At 48.3% G+C, this 19,483-nt stretch overlaps 3 protein-coding genes and 2 long non-coding RNA genes across 7 annotated transcripts; 2 read left to right on the forward strand and 3 right to left on the reverse strand.

Annotated features, from left to right (window-relative positions):
• Positions 1-1,538: 1,538 nt before the first annotated feature.
• On the reverse strand, positions 1,539-5,657 carry LOC120656705 (probable trehalose-phosphate phosphatase 1). The gene is made up of 12 exons (XM_039934893.1): positions 5,502-5,657; positions 4,063-4,170; positions 3,541-3,980; positions 3,310-3,450; positions 3,149-3,220; positions 2,958-3,050; positions 2,785-2,841; positions 2,524-2,625; positions 2,359-2,436; positions 2,131-2,271; positions 1,949-2,041; positions 1,539-1,855 (listed from the first exon to the last, which is right to left on the reverse strand). Exons 3-12 carry the CDS (start codon positions 3,817-3,819, stop codon positions 1,805-1,807), a joined length of 1,107 nt encoding a protein of 368 aa, XP_039790827.1. The 5' UTR covers positions 3,820-3,980; positions 4,063-4,170; positions 5,502-5,657; the 3' UTR covers positions 1,539-1,804.
• A 1,746-nt stretch (positions 5,658-7,403) lies between these two features.
• On the forward strand, positions 7,404-7,882 carry LOC120656707. Its single transcript, XR_005667968.1, has 2 exons — positions 7,404-7,615; positions 7,704-7,882. It is a non-coding gene; the product is annotated as an uncharacterized LOC120656707 (long non-coding RNA).
• A 1,290-nt stretch (positions 7,883-9,172) lies between these two features.
• On the reverse strand, positions 9,173-14,476 carry LOC120656706 (protein INAPERTURATE POLLEN 1 homolog). 3 transcript variants are annotated; one of them, XM_039934895.1, is made up of 2 exons: positions 13,587-14,469; positions 9,173-9,364 (listed from the first exon to the last, which is right to left on the reverse strand). In XM_039934895.1, the coding sequence occupies exon 1, from the start codon at positions 14,282-14,284 to the stop codon at positions 13,607-13,609; it is 678 nt and encodes a 225-aa protein (XP_039790829.1). In that variant the 5' UTR covers positions 14,285-14,469; the 3' UTR covers positions 9,173-9,364; positions 13,587-13,606. The 3 variants fall into 3 exon arrangements, with proteins under 3 accessions (XP_039790829.1, XP_039790830.1, XP_039790831.1); XM_039934896.1 differs by lacking the exon at positions 9,173-9,364 and adding an exon at positions 10,367-10,862 and having other exon boundaries at positions 13,587-14,475; XM_039934897.1 differs by lacking the exon at positions 9,173-9,364 and adding an exon at positions 13,073-13,461 and having other exon boundaries at positions 13,587-14,476.
• Positions 14,477-15,424: 948 nt separating this feature from the next.
• LOC120656708 lies at positions 15,425-17,842 on the forward strand. Its single transcript, XR_005667969.1, has 3 exons — positions 15,425-15,984; positions 16,229-16,710; positions 17,521-17,842. It is a non-coding gene; the product is annotated as an uncharacterized LOC120656708 (long non-coding RNA).
• A 467-nt stretch (positions 17,843-18,309) lies between these two features.
• Positions 18,310-19,222, reverse strand: LOC120653234 (protein RGF1 INDUCIBLE TRANSCRIPTION FACTOR 1-like). The gene is made up of 4 exons (XM_039931015.1): positions 19,037-19,222; positions 18,854-18,925; positions 18,591-18,731; positions 18,310-18,507 (listed from the first exon to the last, which is right to left on the reverse strand). Exons 1-4 carry the CDS (start codon positions 19,220-19,222, stop codon positions 18,310-18,312), a joined length of 597 nt encoding a protein of 198 aa, XP_039786949.1.
• Between the last annotated feature and the right edge of the window lie 261 nt (positions 19,223-19,483).

Below are 19,483 nucleotides of genomic sequence, written 5' to 3' on the forward strand. Positions count from 1 at the left end.
GTGTTCCTCGTCCCAGATGGTTGATGCAAGAGGCAACACAGTCACGCACGAGTTTATCCTGATTTCGACCACGGGGCCGTACGTCCAGCAAAGGGGTGTGCGAGAGCACTGTACTGTCTTGCACCAGGGGTGCTTGTAGTAGGGGGTACAAGCGAGGCGAGAGAGGGAGGGAAGCTCCCATGTCTCTACTAGAGGAGGGGTTGATTGAGGCGAATGCCAATATCGTGTTCTGGGGAGCGGGTGTGCGTGTTCTGCGAGTTACGTGCGTGTGAATCCTCCGGTCCCCCAAGATAAAGCCCACCTCCTCCTTTTATAGACGCAAGGAGGTGCGGTGTACATGCACAGGAGATCGTGGAAGTCGTCGTCTTCTCCCCGAATCGCGCGGGTGCAGTGGTCGAGCACTATAGAAAGTACACTGCATGGTATGGCGTCTGGCATGGCAGTCGTCCTTGGCCTGGCGGAGATCGCGCCGGTGTCTTTGTAGCTCCAGCGGGCGGCGTGGTCGTTGATGTAGGGGGTACCATCCTCCAGGCGTGGCGTGGCGACGTTCCGAGGATCCTACAGGCCAGGGTCTTGTCTTGGTCAAGGCCGGAGCCACTTCCGAGGGTCATGCCCATGCCATTCGAGGGCTCCGCGGAAGGGAAAGTTTGAAGGAGGTATGGGGAGTTGGCAGTACAGTGGCTGGAGCAGTGCCGAGCACGTCTTGCACTGCGTCGCAGGTTCCCACAGTGTCGCCACAGCGTCTAGAATGGCGGAGCAGTGACCGGAGTTGGCGGACGGGACTCTGGTCACAACCACTGCGTGGAGTGGCTGCCTGACGCCATCTGACCCGGGCGCTGTGGAGGAGTGATTGGCTTTTAATGCCTCCGTACGGCGGGCGGGCGAGCGGAATGACCGTTTGTCCTTTCCGTCGAGGGGTGGCCTCGTGCGAGGCGGAGTCGGTCTGCTCTCTCGAGGGTAGGCTCGCTACCCTCGAGCGAGGCGGAGACGATCCGCTCCCTCGCGGGTAGGCTCGCTACCCTCGAGCGAGGCAAAGACGCAGGGCGCGATCGAGGGTCTCGGCGGGGAGCCCTCGAGCGAGGCGGAGATCGCCCCGCGGGTTCGAGGGGGTGCGGATGGGCTGCACTGTGTACGTGGGCCGCGTATTGGGCTTCTTTGAGTTCTTTCCTTTCTTCCGGATTGGAAGGAGGCTGTATGTCTTCGTGTGTCCGGTTGCCTAACATGTGTTTGCGTTTTAGGGTGATTTTAGTCCCCTGGTTAAAGTGCCCTAATCATGGTACCCGACAACTCTATTTAGTTTTTTTTTCGTCTTTCGTCGCTTGTGGTCTGTGAATTACCCTTTTTTAGCTGGGTGCTTGGCATGGCCTATGGAACAACTACCGTTTGACAGCAGCGACCATCAGCATCCGACGCTCAAATCAAATGCGCGATGCGTGATGCTTCTGAGTCCAGACACGCACGCACGGCGATACCACGTGACCTGTCCTTGTGAACAAATGGAAGCCACTGGCAGATGCAAATGCAGGGAGAAGGCAAGGTAACAAGTTAAGCGTCTCAGTTTTATTCACCAGTCTGAAAAGGAAAAGAGGCCCCTCTTGCTTACAAATAACAGTTGCAAGAGGGCGAGGCAACCACTGATCATTTCTCAGTGGCAAAGAGCAGAGCACGAACCAAACAAAAGAAAACAATGATAGACATGAAAGAATGAGCCACCCGTTGTGTCCAACTCTACAAAATTGCCGCCAGCACGAACTACAGTTATTTTCACGACTTCTGGATCAACCAATCGTATTTTTCGGTTTCGTCACAGTGAGTGCTTCTTCCATCTCACCAAGGAATTGAGGAACGCCATCACCTGTGTGACAAAGCAAAGGAAGATTAGAATCACCAGACTAGGTTGAACGAAACCAAAGAAGAAGAAAAACTGAAGAGATCACGAGGAAATTACTTCAGATGGGTCTCTCAGCGAGTAGAAGGCTTCAGTGTCCTTGGGCACCTGGGAAACTAGTATCCCGTATCCACAGTTTCGCTCTCGAAGTACCTGAGGCGAGACAGAGGGTTCAGAGTTTAGACGCCTCTGGCATGAGAGAGATGCACAACTGCAGAGGTTCGTTCAGAAGATGTAGCAACCTTGAATGCGTCTTCGTCTGTTCGATCATCTCCGATGTAGATGGGAATCACATTTTCAGAATCGTTTAAGCCGAGCGATTGAAGCAGGAACTCGACGGCCTTTCCCTTGTCCCAGTCGATCACTGGACGAACCTCTAAAACCTGAAGAATTGTGGAAGATTTGCATTAGATCTTGGAAGAATGATCAAGATTTGTGACAGTCCCTAGTAGAATAGTCTAGCCTCCTACCATTCGTCCATTGGTTACTTTGAGACGAGGAAAGGCCTCCAAGACTTCGTTTACGAGTCGTGCAACCACTTTCCAGTCCTGAAAACAATCGCATAAAACTGTCAGGTAAATTTGCTAGCAAGAAAAGAGGCAAGAGCTCAAAAAGTTTGAGGTGCAAAATTTCACCTTCTCTGCTACGTTGCGGTAATGTACAGATACACAGAACTTGTTGTTCTCAACATTCGCACCTTTAATTCCACTTGTGGCCTCCAAGAGGGATTTGGAAACCTGTTGCAGAAATGTGGCTCAGTAATAGTACAAAGATTTGATAGAGTGCCCATCAAATAGACATAGTGCAATCATTTTTAAGCTAAGTTTCTACTGTCCACTTGAGGTAAGCAATGCCAATGCAGTTCGTTAGCTGCAGTAGTTATAAAAGAAACACACCTCATCAATCATAGGAAGGAACTCCAAAGCAGGTTGGAAGAGATTGGCTTCTTTGCCCTGCAAGTAGAATTCAAGGAATTGTAAGAAAACTAGGTATTAGGGGCAGAGTTATATGCTAATGATAAAAAATAGGCAAAAGCTAGAATTTAGTGCTATGAGCAAGAAGGCCTCACCTTTTCAGTATTGTGTTCTGGTGCAGATGTCACTATGTCCATCCCATGACTTCCGGCATAGCATAGTTCCTTCAGTTTTACAAATTCACACACCTGCACGTAATTGAGAAACAAAAGCAGATGTCATATATAAGTTGCATATGAGGAATTTGATTCTAGCACAGTAAAATATGCAAACATATCATCGGTACCTTCTTGCGGGATCTTCCGCTGACAATTGCTGTAGGGAAGTACTTTGCAACATTTCTCACAGCAGCTCTCATCTGAGGAGTAGGTTTTCGGACAAAGTATTAGCAGTTGCTCAATGATCAAATAATGCTAATTAAGTACTTGGAACAGGGTTCTGATTTACCGCGGGGGACATGAATGCTTTGTCGGGATCATCCACTATAGGCGATAAGGTACCATCGTAATCCAAAAACACAGCAATCTTCCTTCCATGTGCATTGGCTACTATCTGCTTGAAGGACGTCAGAGCAGAAGGGCATTTTGACTGCAAAATAAGACAGCCATTAGTACATTTTGCATGATTGCATCCATGCCAAAAGGAAGTAGGTCACTCAAACTGCATAATGTAACTGACCATCCATGCAGTATAAGCAGGATCTTCGTCAGGTGAACCGCCCGGGCCGAAGGCAAGATTGTGCTTCTTGCGCGGCGATGAGGATTTCATTGCATCCAACAGGCCATTGACAAGGACCTCTTCGATCTTACGCCTACTGGCGCTCACGTTCATGCCGGGACTGGAGCAGCCTCCGGACATGACTGAAAACGGCATCATGTTTGACGTCAAGCTTCCTAACAGTGGGGGGCTTATCGATACCGGATCGGTGATGACAGGTGAGCTGGTGCTCATATCCATTGGGGATGACGGATGAATCAAGGAAAAAAATGTGTCGAGCGTTGTTTCTTTCTCTGTACTGGAATTCAGCCTACTGTCTTGTCGATGAAAAACCACTTCTTCAGCGTTTTCTTGTCACTGCAGGTGTGGAGGCAGTTCATCAACAGCAGAATACCTGAGAACTGATCAGAGAAATAAAGATAATGTCAGAGAAAGTGCATCCCTTATATGAGAAAGAACAGGTGGCTAAGGTATGTTGCGTACCTTCTCATGTTCAGAACAAGGAAACATCTATATCAGGAATCCCGATTGCTTCATAGGGATGGCCATAAAAACCAAACTCTGTCGCGATTCGATATTCAGAAAGCACCACTGCACGGTCCAAGAAAGAAAAATTGAGTATTTGCAAAACTAAACCTGTGAGCAAAGTTAGCATAACTATTAACATCATTGCTCCGTTGTCCTTTATTTATTGTTTGAGACATTGGCCTATAATACACATTTTGACTCAACACTAAAACTTAAATGTATAATGATATATGAAACGTGTTGTTCATGGGAAAATACTAAAGTGTTTTATGTGACTTCATTTACGTGTACGAGTGGTTGAAATTTCAAAAGAGTGACTTTACTCACAGTCTAGGACAAAAGAGGACTTTACTCACAGTCTAGGACAAAAGAGAACGGAGTTAGCATAATGACATGTTCTCCTAATCACTGAGGCCATGTGTGCTTGGCCCCATAGCTATATTAATGTCTTGATGAGTGTTCTGACCTAGAGTCATGGTAGGTAAACCTAACACTGTGTTCTACGCAATTTAACAGATGCTACCAACCTTGAAAGAGCAGTTGCATCGCTATGATTATGTTGTGACAGAAAGCATATACTATAAGAACGTCAGCTGTATGTCCCAATAAGATGTAATGTATGCACAGGAACGTCATGCTACGGATCTTTTTTTGAGAAAATGTCATCTTGGAAATCTCTAGAGAGAGAAAATGTTTCACGAATTGCTTGCAGAATATTTGGTGAGAACGTTGACATTTATTTCTTTTGACAGAGAACAGGTGCACGGAAGAATGAAAACAACTCGTTTGGGAAGGGCAGAAGTCTTTATACGTGATGAAAATTCATACTGCATACATCCATGCTACGACATGTGCAGCATGACTTTATCTCATGACTAATTTAAGAGGTCAAGAAGAATACTCCACTAGACCAGTAGACTTGAAGGGGGGGAAATTAAAGGAAAGAACAGGTCATGCTCTGAATGGAGTGAATGCAGTCATTCAGAAGTAGAACAATAACAGGTCATGCTCTGAATGGAGTGAATGCAGTCATTCAGAAGTAGAACAATAGCAGCTCCCACTAGCGGAATGATAGATTCAAGAACTGTTTCTGGGCCTCTTACAAGTTCTTACCAAGAGATATTTTTACGTAATTTTCAGATTTGGGAGATTTTTGCGGCATTTCACATATTTTTCTGCGGGCCTACTTGAGAACCATCAATCAATTGAGCCAAATTAGACCCACAAACTGAAACGAAAGCATCTCTGGTTTCCCAGGAAGGGGCCACAGAAGTTCAGTCGTTACGCTTTTGTGCACAAATTTCGCAGAAGCAAAACATAAATGAACTCCAATCAAGTTCAGAGGAAAAATATCGCACAACCAAAGGAAAGAAAGAAAACCGAAAGATGCACACCTTAATGCAATGGAGGGCTTCAAAGTCGAAATGAACACGGGATGCGCGATCCAATTCGCCTAGAGAGGAGGAAGAGGAGAATGGAGTAGAGGAGAATGGCGTCGATGCAAGGGCTATATATAGAAGAGCGGGGAGAAGAAATCTCTGAAGAATTCAATGACGCCTGCATATTTTGTTACGGGATATTTGTTAGGAACCCTCGGTTGGAGTCCACACGATTTTGCGTCCCGCCCCCGGTTTTCTTTAGCGAACGTGCCTGGGCACGTATTTCATTAAGAGGGCGTGCCGCCTCCGATGCCAAACTCTTTTGCATATAGTGGTTCTATGGTGCATTCGTTTTTAATTTGACAATGTAATTACTAAATATTAACTCTGAAGTATATCCAAACTATCATTGTGGAGTATATTTTTAACATTGCATTGAATACGAATACATTAAAAAACATACCAGAAAGGATGTGATGGAACACCTTGGTAGAAAGATACACATGTTGTTTGAATCTGCCCCCTAACACCGAATTAGTAGTTTGCGGTTTACACATGCAATTATGATGTGTCCTTGTTTACAATTACATAATTGTATCAAAAGAGTGGGTCACACAGTTTTTGTAATATAACTAGAAAAAGATCATGCAATTTCCATGCCAGTATGAATCCACGTAGAGGCCAAACTACATATCATGTTTTCTATGTGGGTTTGTGTTCATACTAACTTTTAAATCTATAAGCTACACCAACATTTATCAAATAAATAAAACAAGGATTTGAACATTATTCTGCATTCTCAATCTTTAATTACACCTACCATTTTCCATACATGCAAGATTTTTGTAAAATTGACTAAACTATAACAATTCTTTGCAACTAGAAAGCACATAATACTTGAAAATCGTCTTTGAGCCATTAATGTGGTAAATACCCCAACACAAATTCTTCAGATCGAATGACAGGAGCAGTTGGCTCACACTAGGGAACATCGTGGCGTGCGCACAGCATTTTCGCGGAACTAGTTGCCAGCAACCACACAGCACCACCCACCGGACTGACGCGTAGCCCGCCTCCAGGCGGGGCCCACTGGAAAAGCGCCCTCGGGCTCGCCCACCCTCTGACAATAGGACCACGCAACCCACGTCACCCTCGACCGCAGCCGCGTCCTCCTCAGCGTGGAGCTGGCGTCGCATCAGCGTCGCCCCCGCCGGGCCCCGCCGCGGTGGAGGCCTCACCACCCGCCCGCGGCCACCTCGGCATGGCGTGGCCCGCCGCCATGGCCGTGGGGGGCGGGCGCGAGGAAACCACCACCACCTCGCGGTCCGCCGACCCGGCCCGCCCGTCCACGGTTCCTGACCTGACCCCCGGGGACCCCTCCCCCCCCCGCGCGAAAGCGACGTTGTCGCCCCTGCCGTGCCGGCGCCGTACGCGCGCACGTTTCGGGCGGCCATCCGGGGCCGGCGGCCGGCGCTCGCGTCGGGCCAGGTCACGCTCACCAGACGGCGCGTTCGCTTTAGGCTGTTTGGCAGAGCTTCGATTCCTCCAAAAACAGCTCCGGTTTCGACTCCTCTGGTGTAGCGGCTTTATTGGTGGAGTTGGAGCTGTTTTGGAAAACATTTGGTAAAATGGCTTCACCTATTGAATTGATGTTGTGAAATGTCTAAACTACCCTTCCTTGTATTTTCTTTTTTTTTCTTTTTTCCTTCTTATTTTTCCTCTCCTTTTCTTTTTTCTTTCCCGTTTTCCTTTATTTCCCCCTCTCCTCCTTATCCGTTCAGACGCCGGCCGCGGTCTCCTCTCCTTCTCTTCCACGACGTCGGCAGGAGGGCGGGCGGAGCAGGCCCGCGGGCGGAGCTCGGACGGCCTCGAGCTCACCACCACGCACCCCTCTTCCTCCCTCATGGCGAGCTTGAATGGTGCCGAGGATTAATTTGTTTTTGCTGCATTTGCAGTGTCATCTATTGCAAGACTCATTATGTGTATTTCCATGAACTTCTTCCAAGATTTCAAATGGATTCATATTTCGCTCTTATCCTTTGCATAGGTATTGCATCCCATTGCTGATTCTATCACTATCAACAAAACGATCTGGATCCGGTGCTTTTTGTGACACGTCATGCTTGCAGGTACAACTTATGTACAGCTTATGCATATACAATTTAGATGTATCTTTATGTTTAGTTCTGAGATGAACCACTTCTTCTTGGTATGTAGTGAGAATGAGCGAGGTAGCACATGTTTTATATCAGTTCATACAGCACAGTGCAATGTATTTTCTAGATATGCATAAATAAGGTGTCACCCATAGTGTTAGCATGGGCAAGCTACTATCAACATATAATAACTACATGTTACATCTTTTGTGTGAAACATATATTTTTCATTTTGAACTATTGATTATGTGTTGTTTTGTGTACGTTTATAATTTTTCCGTGGCGTTAGCACGGGCACCTTACTAGTGTAAGTGAAAGAGAGCACTAAAGCCTTCCTTTTTCCCCTTCTTCTTGCTGCCGAGCCAGAGCGAGAGCACGCCATGCTGCGCCGCGTCCCGGTCGCGAACCCGAACAGACTGGCGTCGGGCACAGCGGCGCCGACGGCCGTGGAGGACGTGTGCTTGCCGTGGCCGTCGTCGTCGCGCGGGAGCGCGACACCCAGTCTATGTCCATGGGCCCCATGGTGGCCTCGTACCCCTTGTTGAAGAAGCGCGCGCCGACAAGCTTCCGATTGCAGGCGGAGGCGTTGAACCCGGCGCCCGCCGCGCACTGGCCCTTCCAGAACGTGGGCACCTCCCTGAGGCCCGTGCGGGAGCAGTTCGCCGGCGCCGGCTCGCCGTCCCCCCTCCCCTCCTCTCTCTCGCACGCTCAGTCTTTCTTCTTCCTCCGGCCACCATTGACGGAGCTCGAGCAGCTCACCTTCGCCGGCGAAATCCGCGCAGTTCCCTCTATCGATTTCAAATCCCTCGCACCCGAAGCTCCTTTACCTCCCTAGATCCCTCCACGACCCCTCAGACCCGAGCATCGACCCCCACCTCGCCGGGAATAGAGGATTTCCCGGCCGTCGGCCTCCATTACCGTTCAAGATCCGCCCACAGTGGAACTCCATCGTCCGGCCACCGTTTCCTTTGCCCAATGGCTCAAATCGACCCTAGGTGATGCAGTGAAGGTCATGCTCTCCTCGTTCTTGCATGTTCCCGCAGTTTCCACGCTCGTTTTTGGGTGCCGCCACTATCACCAAGTCGTCGCCCGCTGCTGGCCGCCCCTGTGCCGCCCCAGGCCGCGCCGCCGTGCGCCGCCGCCTCCCCTGAGTGCGTTGGCCGCGGGCCTGCGCCATACTGCCACCAGCCGGCCTCGCCGCCAGCGGAGGCAGCTCGCCACGCCGCCGACCATGACCTGTCCATCGTAAATCAAGAAGAAGGGGTAAAATGGAAGACTTTAGTCCTCTCTTTCACTTACATGTGGGGTCCGTGGCAGCTTCCGTTATGCTAACAACAGAATTGAACGGAATGGCATTGAAGGGATGAGACATTAAATTTTGATGGCAATGAAGGGATAGCTTAATTTTTAATGGTATTGAAGGGATTAGTATAAATTTTGATGGCATTCAAGCAATTAGCTCAAGGACTAACGTTTTCGAGTCGCTCACCACCACCTAACACCCAACTGGCCACTGCCAAATCACAAGCGAAGAAGAACATGAGCTCTCATGACCATCAGATATGAAAAATTGCATGTAGGGAAGCAGCCATCGTATCTGTACCCAATTGTATCTAACTGATGGCAAGAGTATCATACAATATTATACTTTGCCTTCTTGGTTTGGTCCTCGCTGGCCGCTGCCAAGCACTTACTACCCCATCTCGTGCTTCCCAAAGATGCCTGCATGATCAACAGGCACAAGCAGTTAGTAAGTGGCCAATAGGACTAATCAGATTCACGCATCACTTCAGATGTACTGATTTACTGTTTCTCTAGTTACTTGTAGCATAGATTAAGCTGACCACCAACAAGAATATCAGAATCAGATAGGAACGCCATGTGCATGCACTACTACAGTAATATGACCATCCAGAACTTGAAAGGACAATGCTCCAACAAGTCAAATGAGAATATGATTAGACAGGAAATACTAGCAGTAATTGCCAAGATCATTAGTTTACAAGTACATTTGAACATCTGTTTGTTCTGTAGTAATTCGGATAAGTACGGAGCATAGATGATTAAACAAGTAAAACCAGCAAAGTTTCTTGGACGTATCATCTTAGAGTACCTTATCACAATTACGAACCCCACATGTCCTGTAATAAACAGACAGATGCGATGCAGAGTTCAGGTGTTTCCTCTTGTCAGGTTGCAAACAAACCCACGCGACAAGCAACAGCATCACACTATACCAGCATGCGGGTGCGAGATTTACGACCAGGGAAGCTCATGGCTTAAACAGAAAGTCAAGGCTAGGTTGTACGACAAATTGGTGCAGAATGGCAGATCAGAAAAGAACCCAAATGTGCAGCTCACCCCTCCTTTGCCTGACACCAAGATGTGCATTTATATAATATGCATACCGAGTATATTGTTTAGAATGGCAGACCAGAAAAGAACCCAAGATCTTTAACATGCTCTTAAACCTAAGCATCTTTGGTGCATGATTCAAGAAAACATGTAGATTGTCAGGCTAACATGTGAAGACACCACTAAACAGTGTGCAGCTATGAGGAAAAATACAGAGGAAAATACAAAAACCAGCTAGTTAGAATGTTTTTGACATGAAGTGTCACAATCTATAGGCAGAAATGTCGATTCAAGAAAACTGATCTTAAAGGAATGCAATCCCACTTGGTTACTGATGAATGAAAGGAACACCAAGAACAGTCATATAAATTTGTCTGAACCAAGAGAACAAATTTCTGTCTTGAGGACAGCACAAACTCATGAACAACTACTTCAGTGAGATCTGTTGTAAACTTACAAGTTACAATCACCTGTATGTGCAACTGCCAGACTGGATTACTGTAACTATATGAACCCCAGAGGGCTTTACAACATTTAACCAATGGATCTACTATGTAAACAGTGGGACCTTTGGGTGCACTTTTGGAGACCATCACCTAACCTAGCAGTGATCTGTTCACATGTCACATGGAAGAACTGTAAAGATACTGTTCTTTATGACCATGACAAGTTCTTGATGCTAACCAACACAGACTTCCATTATTTACTTAGTATGACTACTGTACATCACACGTTGAGCTTACATTGGACCACCAGCGTACATATTCTTTCGATGTTTCTTCCACTGCTATGCAACCTTGCTGCTTTGGACCACGTAAGCATAGAGTCCTGTGCTTACTAGTCTTTGTGAACGAAGTTCTGCATGCTACAGGTTAACGCAGATAAATTTAGCCCCGCCGCAAGACTACAAAGGAAGCATATACCATTACATCTTAAAACTACCCTATCTGTTGATTTTTACAAGCACATATCTATGGCTTCCATTTGACCCAGATCTGAAGAAATCAGTATTATAATATTGAATCAGCACCAATGATTAATTTTCTAGTTGATTCTAAAACTTTCCTAATTGATTCTAAAGATAAGGTAATTGTCTGAGGAAGTATTCATCCTATGGAGCTAGGTTAGGTTTAGCAAAAAGTTTGAGAACCGAACAATGACTCGGTACAGCCTGTAGTTGAGAGGCCTCCTACCCGGAATTGAAACTAGGTGCTGACAGGTTGCCTGAGTACCTCCCTAAAGTTTTCCATACTCCCCTCTTAAGACAAAGACAAGGGGAATATTTCCCTGTGATAATTTTTTTTTAGATTTACTTGTGTCCAGCAGACGTTTCATGGTTGTCATTTGTCAACTTTACTGTGCACCTGATTGAAGCGACTAGTACACTAATAATGTTATTTGTGATGTGTGCTGTCCTATGGTGAATACCTTTCTAAGAAGAAAATATACTACATGAACAAGGCATACGAATCAGGAATGTCTTTCTTTGTGGCACTTTAGTTGGTGATCTAACCGTTTTAACTTGAGTGACAGTGCAGAGTTTGAGTCAACGAACATTTTCTTAAAGATCTATGTTCGAAAATTTCTTAAAGATCCAGATACCAGAATGCCAGATTATTACTGGCTGAGGTCCTCAACCTTTCAAATTGTGTTAACCTAACCAGGAGGCAGGACTTGAAAATAATCATCATCCCCACAGTAAAATTGACAATTACAATTGCTCATGATGCAAAAGCAAAGCAAAACCTATGAGTGTTTTCCCTAAAAAGGAGATGTATGAGGACTGGGAACAATAAAGCCTTGTGTATGAATGACAAAACATCAGGCAGTGGTAAGGTTGTACTGTCTTAACTTTGGAGGAATTTTCTCTAGATTAATTTGTGTGTGCATATGCATTCTCTACTGAGGATCCTCTACGAAGTACAGATCATCTTGTGCGCAGATCTGTTCATGTGGTCCATCATATATAAATCCATGTGGGTTTGATGGTCCATTGGAAGTCTTGCGTGTAAAGTCTAGATCTAAGGATGCATGTTACATTTCAGATCTGTCACAGCCAACAGGCAATAGTGTGCTGATGGAGCAGGACAAACAATGTGCAGCTCAGATGGTAATGGCGTGATTCTAATAAAATTATATTCTGAAAAGCCCCCCCCCCCCCACCCCACCCACACACACAAATTTCGCAACTGATAATGTATAAATATGTGCTTAATTACGAAACTTGACTCGGGTAGAACGATAGAATCAACCGTTATTCCCAATACCAACAACTTCACCAAGTACTGGTTCTAGCTGCCAAAATGCAAGTGACAATATCTGATAACTGGAAACGTGGTTGCACCCTCGTTAGAGTTGTGGGTTGACCAGGGTTCCAACCCTGGTCTCTGCATCCTGAAGTAGGGGGCTAATCTAGCCTCTGGATCCTATGATAATCTGATAACTGGCTATTTTGAATTCATGTATTAATAGAAGCATCAAATACTATAAATCACACTTAAGTCATCTGCCACCAGAATCATAAATGATTGTTTCACAATACGATTAACATGTTAGAGCATTGAAACAATATATCAAACAGGTAATATATATTTAGATACAAATTGATAGAGCTGGACAAAGAAACACTTAAACAACAACACCTAATAACTAGGACAACATTGAAACACTGCCGTCACTTTTCTAATCGTTTGTTGGTCAAATTATCTCATGGTTTGTCACTTTTATGTTTGGATTATACATGATACATTTGTCCAAGATATGGTGACTCGGTATCTTATTCACCTAGCAGGCGGCAAGCATGTCCAACTTACTCCAGCTCAACATAACCAGTTAAAAAGTGCACAAGGGGCAATTAAAACTAATTGACAAATGACAAAGGACAAAGAGAAAATAATACTGACACTATAAAGCAGCCAGGGCACATGATATTTCAATTTTAGACATAAAAGTGGCTACTTGTGAGGTCACACTACAATTCAGACAAAACATGCACAGATTCAAAGGATGATAGCAGGTGAAGTATAAGTCATTCACTATCTGCTTAAGTCAATTTTAAACATCACAAAACAAAGATTCACGCAAGCAAACTTTAAATAATCCATACACTTACACACACAATCTGAGCAACTTCCACAAATAAAGATCCTAAATACTCACAATATAAAATCATATGAAAATCGCAGATAAACAAATGCTAAAGCATATCCAAGTAGGCATCTAACAGTGTCGAAGTAAGCAACATAACAAATACCTTCATAAGTCATCCCTCAAAGAAATAAAAAAGACTTCCTATCTCATAATTTTGCTCCAAATTCAAAGGACCTTGATGCCATTCCCTTGTACAGTTCATTGATGGTTTCAGGCTTTCAGGAAATGATTTGTAGAATAATATACAGATAACAACTTCAATGGTACCATTGTGCAATATTTTGCAGCATTTTCTTCAAATATCTTACATGGACCTACATTGTGCTCGTAAACACTATCTCGATAAGTTTTTACATAGACCTGCTATCCCGCCAATACGGAAACCAAGATTTTGCACGGCCAAAAGAAGTGACGAAGCAGAAAAAGAAACGCCACGAACCTGGGGAGCAAGAGGGGGGACTAGCTACCGGGCGAGGGGCGGCACTGGTCAAAGCGGCGGAGCACCTCGGGGTCGTGCATGGATAGCACAAAGCGCGATAGCGCGTCGAGGTACAGCGCCGCCTGGTAACCCCCGGCGGCGGCGACGAGCTCCGAAAGAACGCCCCGACGGAGGCGATTGGCCTCGAGCGCGACGCCCTTGAGCTCCTCCAGGAACGCCTCCACGTCGGCGGCGCCGGCCACCTCTGCGGCGACGAAGGCCTCCTGGGCCCGGCGGAGCCGATCGGAGACGGCGGGGACGGCGGCGCGGATCCGGCGGTCGACGCGGTCGGCGGCGGCGAGGAGCCGCGGCGATGGCGAGAGCGTGCGGAGGAGCGAGGTGAGGAGGGAGGGGTGGACGTCGCCGAGCCACAGGAAGGGGAGCTCGAGCGGGGAGCGCCAGTCCCCCGCGGCGACGACCTGCGCCGGGTCCTGGCGCGCGGCCGCGTCGAGCGCGGACCAGTGCGCCTGGAAGTGGGCCTCGACGGCCGCGGCGGCGGAGGAGAGCGGGTCGTCCCAGGAGCCGGAGGAGGCGGAGAGCGCGCGGCGGAGCAGCGGGAGGAGCGGAGAGCGGAGGGTGGCCAGCCAGACGGCGAAGAAGTCCCGCATCGGCCGCCTGGCGCCCGGGGCCCCGCGGCCCGGCGGCGGGGGCCGCGGCATGCCTGCGATTGCCGGGGGGGGGGGGGGGGGGGGGGTGGATTTTGGTGTGGCCCGATTGCGGCGGTTGTCGGTTCGCCCGGCGCTTGGAGTCGGCGGCGTTGGAGTTGGAGGGAAGGAGAACGCGCAACGACGCAGGGAGCGGACGTGGACGTGGGCCGCGAGCGACCGAGCCGTGTGCAAAGAAATTCTTGGGCCGCTCCAGTTCTTTCCAGGTTCTTGCGTCAATCTGCTCTTAGTTTACCAGTGGATAAATCTAGCAGATATTTCTGGGTTAGGACAATTCCAATCACATGAAATAAACTTTAGTGCCAACTGTTCTAGTTCACCAGTGCTCTCCCGATGAAACTGTGTATCATAAATCTATCTATGAAATAATTTTTACCAAGATAAATGTCACAGTACCTCTCTAGATGACCCCACGTGACAGCTCCGGATTTGGTCAGAAAGAGTGCAGACCGATGAAAACTCGTCATTGTAAGGCCGTTCTTCGCGTGTAAACCCAAAAAAGCCATAAACACATTAAAGAAACGGTATCTTGCTAATTTGAAGTACTAAATGAAGTCTATTTACAAAACTTTTTATATGGATGGGCTGTAAATCGCGAGACGATTCTAATGAGCCTACTTAATCCATGATTTGCAACAGTGATGCTACAGTAATCATCCGCTAATTATTGATTAAACATGGATTAATTAGTATCATTAGATTTGTCTCGCGATTTACAACCCATCTATGCAAAAAATTTTGCAAATAGACTTCATTTAATACTTCAAATGCCCTGTTTACATCTTTACACAATTTTGCAAAATGAACCCTAAAATGGTTCCGCCAATTAGCGAATTATTTTGACACCACGGGCGACTCCTTACCCGCCCGCGTGTACCCGCCCGCAATCTACGCTTCCCTTCCCTGCCTCCTTCCCTTCCTCGCCGCCATCCCCGCTGAGCCCCCGCCCGAGACCCAACCCCCGGCCGCCTGCACCCTGCGCGCTGCCCGCCTCCCCCACCCCACGGCCAGGCCATCCCCGCCGAGCCGCCGACCGAGACCCGACCCCGGCCACCTGCGCCTGGCCCTATGCGCCGCCCGCCTCCCCCACCCCACGGCCACGGTCGAGCGCCGTCCAGGCTAAGTTGCCGCGCGCGCTGCGTCCCGCGCCTGACTGCCGGCTGCCACCCCCGGCCCTCCACACACGGTCGTCGGAGGGGGGATGTGAGAGGGGAGGCGGGCGGCAGGAGTTGTGGTGGAGGGAGGCGGCGATGGACACGCAGCTGGTGGCGGCGCAGGCGGAATTCGCCGCCATCCCCCTCCTCTCCACCTCCCCATCGCCCTCACCGATGCCGTCGCGACACCCATCCATTCCAGCGCGCCGCCGCCGACCCTGACTCGCAGGATGGTTCCCCCGCTCCGCCGCGGCCGTGCTCGTGCCGTCCTCGACGCTCCGTCCCGGCCTCCGAGGCTCCGAGCGCTACAACTCGCTACCCCTCTCCCCCTTCTCGAAGCGCACCTGCCATGGGTCCGACCCGCAGCGGTCTCCCTGCGCCGACGCGGCCGCGGGACACGGAGGTGCCCCTGCCATGGTGACTGCCCCCACCACGGAGGCGTCGGCGGGATTCCTCCCAGGACGCAGTCTGAAGCGGAAGGTGGGCTGCATCGACTCCACCACAGCTCATCGGCTCAGAGGAGACATCTACTATTTCCCGGTGAGCTGTGTCCTTGTTTCTGCTCGTCCATATGTCGTCTTGGAACAAGTATGTGCTCATACAGTCACACCTTGTGCATGATGTTCTGCTTCCGCTCATACATTGCCATTCACCATTGGATCACGCGTGCTCTGCTCTCGATCTCTCCTCTTGTTTTTTTTCTCCTAAAAGAGCATTGTGGTCATTAGTTTATTTTGCCTTGTACATGGGCAAAATCACTGAAAGTCATGTTTGTTGGATGCAGCTCAGGCTTCAAGTCGGCATTTGCAAAAGCTTTGCATGCTGTTCGGCTCAGAAAAGACATTCAACACCCACAAGGTTCTGGGACCACTGCAACATCCTTTGTGTTCCATTGCAGTGTCCTTTTTTTTTCCTTGGCGTATGATGCAGTGCTGTTAGCAGAGACGAGCAGCGTCAGATGGAGGATAATGGGTGAGAGCTACGAGTATCAGTGGCAGGTTTTGCAAGTCGCATGTGGATCAGAGACGAAGTTTCGGCAGCAGAACATTGGTGGATTGGATTGAGTAGTCGCAGGATCTAATTTATATCACTACGGATTTTGTAAACTTGATGAAGGGTTACTAGCTCATGGTCGTGCTCAAGTACTACCACCAGATGTCCAGATGGGCGTCGTGCACAAGAATATTAAACTGGATAATGTTCTGCTGACCAAGGCCGGACAATTGAAACTCGCAGATTTTGGTCTGGCGGTGCGAGTCGCTGATGGTAAGTACCTACAAAGATTGCCATCTAAGTTTGTTGTGTAGGTTAACATGCATCATCTATCTGGGGTGACTACTGGATATGTTCCTGTTCTGACAACATAGTTCCTTTAAAATGGTGTCACATTAAAATGTTGTTATGATGATCAATTAGAATTGCTATAGAATAATATGAGCATTCAAATAGAATTTCCACTTTTTGGTTTTAGCGCATTGTGCTTTGGAGAGAAGAGAATTGTAGATTAAATTGATGGGAGGCATAATGCCTTGAGCGGTGGAAAATTTCATCACATCAGGTTCTTATTAGATGTATTAGCTTTCTCGATATTTTCAGTGATTTTGAGTTATCTATATTTTCAGCGATTTTTATACACAGTGCTAATTCATTGGCCAATTCTATTGCTGGTTGTTGAGTTTGGACAACGTCAACAGTTTGCATATCCTGCATTGATGTACTACACATAACAATGATGCTGGTGCAGTCAGAATTTGAACTAATACGGGGCCCTGAATAGCGCTATTTTGTTGATAACTAGAAATTATACTAACTAGATTAATGGGAAAATTTCAGCACTCAGTTTCTGGGAGAATACCATTTTGCCGTGCTAATGTCGTGTGTGTGCAATTGTTTGAAAGGTTGAGTTTGAGTTCCAGCCTTCCACGGGCATATCCTGCCTCTTAGTTCCTCTCTAAAGATTCTTTAGCATTCTTGTACAATAACGATGCAGGCCTATTTGTACATTCACACATTGCACATTCTTCTCCTATTTTGATTGCTTTAAAATCCATCCTTTTCATTTCCTTTTCCTTCCAGTGGTACCATCCAGATCGATGATGAACTATAACAGGCCGTGCCCATGGTGTTCGGCGAAGCAAAACAAGACGGGAGGCTGGGGAATGTCAAAGGCACGAAGCTCAAATGGCCCCTGACACTCAATTTAGTCACACATGAAGCTGCCATATCAGATTTTTAGTGTTGAGCTTGCATTCTTATACTTCAAAATAGGACCTGTAATTCGTTCCATATGATGATGTTCTTCGTCTAGATTGCTCTATCCAACACAACAGATATCGCGGAATATGATGTGGTTCTATAAGGTTTATATTAGATCTTTATTGTTATTGTCTTGTTAACACGTGCGGACCATACTAGTTTGAATCAAGATCTTGTATAAAGAATCAATAAATAAACCGGCTCCTGCTAGGCTGCTATTTTAGTTTGCACATTCTCCCTTCATCAAAAAGAATGCAAATCTTGCTTCCCGATAAATCAAAAAAATTTAGGTTCGATAAAATTATAGTATTAACATTTATATTACATGATAAATATCATTAGATCATTATGTAATATATTTTTATACTAAATCTGTTTTGCAATATAAATATTAGTAAATTTTTATATAAAGTTGATCAAATTTAAAATTAATTGACTTTTTGAGAAGTGAGAATTGTATTTTTTTTAAAGATGGAGGAAGTAGTCCAGTCGAAACAAAATCCAAAAACACAAATCGCTCGGGAACCAAACGGACCCACGAGGAAGGCAACTAGGCAAGCATGCAGCCGCCCAGCCACAAAACGCGGGCAGCCCATGGACGGGACTGTGTCAACAGAACGGCGCCCGTTCCGGCTCGGGCTGCTTCCGGCTCCGCTTCCGCAACGACCCGCCGCAGCTCGGCGCCGCGTCCGACGCCGGCGATGGCATCAGCTTCCCGCCATGCGGCTCCGGCGCGGCAGCCTCCACCTGCCGGCGAACGCGCAGCGCGCGCCGCAGCCGGTGCTCGCTCTCCCCCAGATGCTTCACCTGCGCACAACCAATCAACGCGAGCCGGCGGCGTGTCAGCCGGCCCTCGTAGACAGCGTGCGGCACGTACACCGAACAAGTACCTTGCAGAAGAGAGAGCAGTAGTCGTGGCCGGACGTTAGCGGGCGCGCGCACGCCGCGCAGGGGTTCTCCGCGCTCGCCGAGCGCTTCCTCGCCGTGCGCTCGTTCAGGAACACCACCTCGTGGTCGCTCACCGCGTGCGACTGCATGCACGCCGCCGCGGATCGATCAGGACAGGGAGAAAAAACGACGGAGTGCGTGCCGGCGAGGTGGCGATCGCCGGGGGTTGCGCGCGCGCACGCGATCGAGCAGCTAGCCAGCGTACCTGGATGCCGGCGCAGTCGAACAGCCTGAGGTCGTCGACGCGCACGACGAAGCAGGACGCGTATTTCCAAATCTTCACCAGTTCCGTTCATTCCCCCGATCAACGTGAAGGAGTTGAGATCGATTTGGAGGCAACAAAATAAACTTAAGCCTAGAATTAATGGCGCCGCGTGCGATCGCGTACCTGGAGGACGTCGTGGGCGGGCTCGTGGGGGAGGCAGCGGCGGCAGAGCGCGGCGGCGCAGTCGACGCAGAAGAGATTCTTGTCGTTCTTGCGCTCGCCCGGGTGCGCGGCGCACGCGTCGAAGAACTCCTCCGACAGCAGGCCGCGCAGCCACTGCAGCGCGCCGCGCACGGCCGCCAGCTGCATCGCCCTCCCTCCTGTGTGGGAGAGGACGAGGGAGTGGCCGGGGTGGGAGACGACGAGGGAGTGGATGAGATTGGGGATCCTGCCAGCTGCTTCTCGTTGGATTAGTGTGGTGCATGATGCCTAGGGCGGCTGCAGCCACGATAGAATGGATTCAAAGACCGCAAAGCGCGGGGCTTGACACAGTGTGTCTATGCCGAGCAGGCACGCACCAAATTAGTACGGGATCGAATTGGCCGCCCGAGCTTTAAGCCCCATGAGTCC

This window comes from Panicum virgatum, chromosome 1N (genome assembly GCF_016808335.1).
Source record: "Panicum virgatum strain AP13 chromosome 1N, P.virgatum_v5, whole genome shotgun sequence".
NCBI lineage: Eukaryota > Viridiplantae > Streptophyta > Magnoliopsida > Poales > Poaceae > Panicum > Panicum virgatum.